This window comes from Fulmarus glacialis, unplaced genomic scaffold (assembly GCF_000690835.1).
Source record: "Fulmarus glacialis isolate BGI_N327 unplaced genomic scaffold, ASM69083v1 scaffold8515, whole genome shotgun sequence".
Classification (NCBI taxonomy): Eukaryota; Metazoa; Chordata; class Aves; order Procellariiformes; family Procellariidae; genus Fulmarus; species Fulmarus glacialis.
Window position 1 is genome coordinate 1 of NW_009211108.1, and position 5093 is coordinate 5093.

Consider the following 5093-nt stretch of genomic DNA (forward strand, 5'->3'; position numbering starts at 1 on the left):
AAATGAAAAACAATTGCTCACCATCAACCGACCGATGCCCAGTCTGTCCCCAAGCAGCGGCCGCACCCCAGCCAACACCCCCCAGTTTATATGCTGAGCATGACGTCATATGGTATGGAATATCCCTTTGGCCAGTTTGGGTCAGCTGTCCTGGCTGTGCCCTCTCACAGTTTCTTGTGACCTCTAGCCTTCTCATTGGCAGGCCAGTATGAGAAGCTGAAAAGTCCTTGACTGCTTAGCAACAACTAAAACATCAATATATTATCAAAATTATTCTCATCCTAAATCCAAAACACAACACTATACCAGCTACTAGAAAGAAAATTAACTCTATTCCAGCCCAAACCAGCACAGTAGTGCAATTGTGTGAATAAGTTGCACCTTAAAAAAAGCATCTAGAAACCTACCTATTCATGCCCCCTATTTTAAAGATTCAAAGGTGTCCCCAGAACTCCAAAAAGCATTCTAGTGTACAGCATCCACAGGATGAAGACATGAAGAACGTGTTGAGTAGCTGACTGTGCATAGTTGATTAATAATTATTACCTCCTTAATATGACTTTATTGGTAAACTCTACACAGATGGTTAGTGTGGGAAAGAGACAGTCAGTGAGGTGAGGTTAGAGCTAATCCATAATGATTCTGCATAATGGCTTCTTTATTGCGTGATTAGGGCAGACAGTGATAGATGTACACATGGATGTTTTGGCATTTAGAGTAACTGTGCAGTGGAGATTCCAATTTGTTGTCCCTCAGATTTACCACTGCAGGGAAAAAAAAGTTTTCTTCTAGTGGGAGGTGATTGAGAGCATGTTTCATGCTGACCTTGAGTTACTTGCATACCTGTAACTCTTCTCAATTTGGATATCTGAGGAACACAACCCTGTGCCTAATTGGTGTCCTCTGAAATGATTGCCTGGAGGCTGGAATACTTGGAGACCTGAGGGGCAGATTGCCCCTGTGAGCTGTTGTGGCCTGTGTCAGCTGTACTTTTTTTAATTTTCACTCTACCTGTTGTAGGTCATTACCTATCTTGTAAGTGAACATTTTCACCCCTTAGTACCAGCCATCAGCTTGCAAAAAGTATCAGTGCAGTATGCAACCAGCTCTGGCTAGAGCCTAACCTATGCCAGAGGTGGTGGTTGACTCTATGAAGTATGATGTGCATTCTGTGTGGAGTAACTGGTAACATCCCAGAGTTTCCTTTGCCTGTGCTTGCTGGGTGGGAATGTCTTGAGATAAGATGCACTATGACTGCAGTAACTTTGGGCTTTAGCTGGGCTTGTGATTATTGTGAGAAACACTTGACTCATGTTTGATGTCAGAGATGGAAGCAGGCTGTATGTCTATGTCTAAAGCAGCCTGTCCTGAATCCCATAAGGCTCTGCCTTCAGTTTTACTCCATTGTCTGAGAGAGGACCCTGTGTACCTTATTCACTCTGAGAATGTATTTGGCATAGCTTGTTACAGCATGAGTTGAAATAAAATAAACATAGTGCCATTGCCTAAGTAATGATCCCAGAAAAGTTGTGCTTAAGTGGAGAGTTAGAGAAAATGACCACAGTGGGCATGCTTCCCTTTACCAAACTCCAGTCTGGGAACTGAAGGACTGAGGACTTGAGGAGTAACTTTTCCCTCTTTTGAATTCTGGAGCCGTTTCTGAGTTAGAAGAATTCAAGAGCAGCACAAGGGGCTCCTTCCCCATCTAGGCAGCAATGGCTGTCTTCCATAGCATCCCAGCTTTTCCTGCCCTACCTGAGACAGGGAGGCAGGCCAGACTAAGCTCTTTGCCCAGACACACTATTAATAACTGCACAGCTGAAGCATGGAAAGAAGAAATTACTAGTTTGATGTATCATATGACATTGAGGTAGTAGCATTTCTGGGAAACCCCATATCAGTTTTTCCACCCAGTCTATAGGAATAATACACAGGAGTTCTGACTCCCAGGCTTTACTGTAGCCATTTAAAAAATTAAAGTGGGCTGTTACTGGACAACTGAGTACTTTGCCCCTGGCACTCTGTTCTTCATTTAAATATACTTAAATGTTTGCCACCACCATATGTTACTATGGCCACAGCCAGCACCTCTTCTCGTGTCATGCTTGACTGCTTTTATAATCTGCTCATTGCTTGTACCTGTATATTGCTGTTTGCAAGTTGTCAGCACACTCTGCCCTAGGGATGTGATTTGAGCAAGTGAATGTGCGTGCTCAGGTGCACACGTGCATGTGCACATGTGAACACAAAGCTAAAAGTACTGTGGGGACACCAGACCTGGTTTCATCAATTCACTAGCTGACTCTTGGATCATGGAAGAGGGTCACTTCTTCTCTTAGTCACTGCTTAAGTGATATGCCCAGGACCCTTAAAAAGAGTGATCTTTTCCCTGCCCCTTCTCCCTTCTGTATCTTCCTCGTGGGGAGACTCAGAGGCAGACAAAACACAATGAATATGGGTAGTGGTGCTCATTGTGTCGTGCAAGTTAGAGATCACTGCACTCAGGTGTAGCACCCAAAATCCCAGAGAACTTGCTTATGCAGAGTCTGGCCCCTTGATGGCAAACAGGACCACTGGTTGTTTAGCTCTAAGCGTTGTGTCTGCACTGCTTAGTTACTCCTGAGCATAACATTTGTGTGCGCTGCCTCTGCTGAATTGGAATGGGCTCATGGTTCCTACACTGACAGTGCCTATCTAGGGACATGGTTTAGTGGGCATGATAGTGTTGGGTTGATGGTTAGACTTGATGATCTTAGAGGTCTTTTCCAACCTTAATGATTCTATGATTCTATGATTCTATCTGAGATTCTCTGAGGGGTTGGTGGCAGCCACCAGCAGCAGAAGGTTCCCAGGTCTGTTCCTTTTCCTCCAAATGGTATTTACTGAGACTAGTTTAACTGTGTCTCGCCCTATGAAAATGAACAGAACTAATGTTTGGGGCTCAGTGCTGGGAGTAGAGTTACTAGAAAAACTTATCTTTTTGAAGATTCCTTCACTGGACATATGCCCACACAAAAGACCAAAAAAACCCCAAACAAACCCAAACATGGAGAACGTGTTGTAGAAACAGGCCCAGATGGAAATAGTCCTTCCTTTCCCAAATGCACCCTTTCCCGAAAATACATCTGTTCTAGTTTTGGATTTTGTTTCAGAGACCACACAGATCTGCTGCTTCTAAAACTAAGTAGGTCTTTAAAGGAAGAGAACTGCAGGAAAAGGGAGGAGGAAGGAGGTCAGCTTTTTATTAGCTTGGATTGGACTTCATGGGACATGGTCTGTGGAGTGCCTTGGTATATTTCAGGGATGTTTGCCTCTTAATCTCCATTCTTCTTGGTTATCCTTTGCAGAGGAATTGGGTGTAAGGAGTAAAGGGAAACTTGGCTTCTTTGAGGTCCTGGGTGTCGCGTTCTTTAACTTGTTCAGCTTGTCCTTCTCATCCTGACACATCTTCAGGCAGGAACAGCACAGGTCTTTCTCTTGTACTAAGTAAAGTGTTTCTATGCGTTTGATGGAGTCAGCATGCTCTTCTTGCTTTGTTGAATCTGGGAAAGGGTTTCTTTCTGCATTCAGTTTCTTGAGCTTGGGGAGCTTTTTCACACTGTTTGGGATGGTGGTCAAGGCGTTGTCAAAGAGACCTATCTCCTTAAGTTCCTTCAGGGCCCCAAGATTGGTGGGAATACTGTCAAGACAGTTCAAGCCAAGGTTGAGAATACGCAGGTTCTTGAGAAGGTTCAACTCTTCTGGCAGATTTTTGGTGGTCAGCTTGTTGTTGCATATGTTGAGGTAGAAAAGGTTCTGAAGCGTACCTATTGCCTCGGGCAGGTCCTCAAGCTGATTACTATGCAGGTCTAGCCAGCGCAGTTTCTGGAACTTCTGGATGCTGCTTGGAATCTTTTTTAACATGTTTCTGCTCAAATCAAGTTCATCCACGTCAGCCAGTTTCAGAATGCACTTGGGGAAGGTGGTGATACCCATCTTGCTTAAGTCAAGACGGCGCCCTCCATCAAAAGATACCCGGATGGAATTTTTGGCAATTTTCAAGGTGATCTTCTTCCCTTTTTGACCTTTTGCTTTCCCCTTGGCCATCTCTCCACTGAGAGATAGACAGACACACCAGACTCTGTGGATGAAGTGTGGGAACTCCAGTAAAGCCTCTGAAAGCAGTGGCTGTTACTCCCTAATTAAAAACAAAATAATCACATAGTTATAAATTAACATGTGATTGCTGGACTCTTCAGAAGTCTTTTTTTTTTTAAGGTCAGGACTTTTCAACCCTGAAGCTGCAACTCTGAGAGTTCTTCCTGAAAGCATTTTGAGTAGGTGAAATTCTAATAATTTACAATATTATTTTATTGCATTGTAACACTTATATTGCATTACAGGGTGAAATTACAAGTGGGAGAAATTTGCTGTCTTTCATCCCTAGATGCTGATTTGAGCTCAGCATGTAACGAAACTGAATGAAATGTGTTGTTATCCATCAGCCGTTTGAGGACCTGAGCAAAACGTATTGTGGGTCTCAATCCAGTCCTTAGGGACTGCACTAGAAGAAGCTATCCAAAATTGTACTTATTCTACCAGACCAACAGGTTGCCTTTTTTTCAGGCCTGGCATCTGTTGACAGGTTGGTTAAACATCCTGTTTAATGGACCTGAGACTTAGGCTCTGGACGCTATTGGCAAGATTAAATATTTAAAGCAAATGATTAAGAGTCTTGTTTTAACCAGGACCTCAGGAACATAGTGGGCTCCCAGATTTGCCAGAACTATTTGCAGTTCACACATCAACTGCAGAGCAGACTGCAACAGGGTGTCTGTGTGAGTGCTGCTTAATGACATGTTAAACCAGGCCTTGGTAAGTGTCTCCTGTGCTTTCAAGGTCAGACTCTGGACACTCTAACCTTGCCTTTCCATCCATGCTATGGGATAGATGGACTCCCACTGCAAAGGTGCCCTACCCTTGAAAAATGCATGTAGATGTTCTGGTCAGACTTTTGACTCATACTGATGCTCAGCATGTGCTATGTGCTTTGTTGAATTGAGGCCTGTATGAGTAGTCATCCACTGTAGTCTCAGGTTTTGTGAACTGTCTCT

General features: G+C 43.7%; 1 protein-coding gene across 1 annotated transcript; it reads right to left on the bottom strand.

Annotated features, from left to right (window-relative positions):
• Positions 1–3297: 3297 nt before the first annotated feature.
• Positions 3298–4086, bottom strand: LRRC18 (leucine rich repeat containing 18). Its single transcript, XM_009577402.1, has one exon. It carries the CDS (start codon positions 4084–4086, stop codon positions 3298–3300), a length of 789 nt encoding a protein of 262 aa, XP_009575697.1.
• Positions 4087–5093: the final 1007 nt, after the last annotated feature.

What these genes read in the sequence shown, in the direction of transcription:
- LRRC18 (XM_009577402.1), bottom strand. Translation starts at nt 4,086, where the DNA reads ATGGCCAAGGGGAAAGCAAAAGGTCAAAAAGGGAAGAAGATCACCTTG.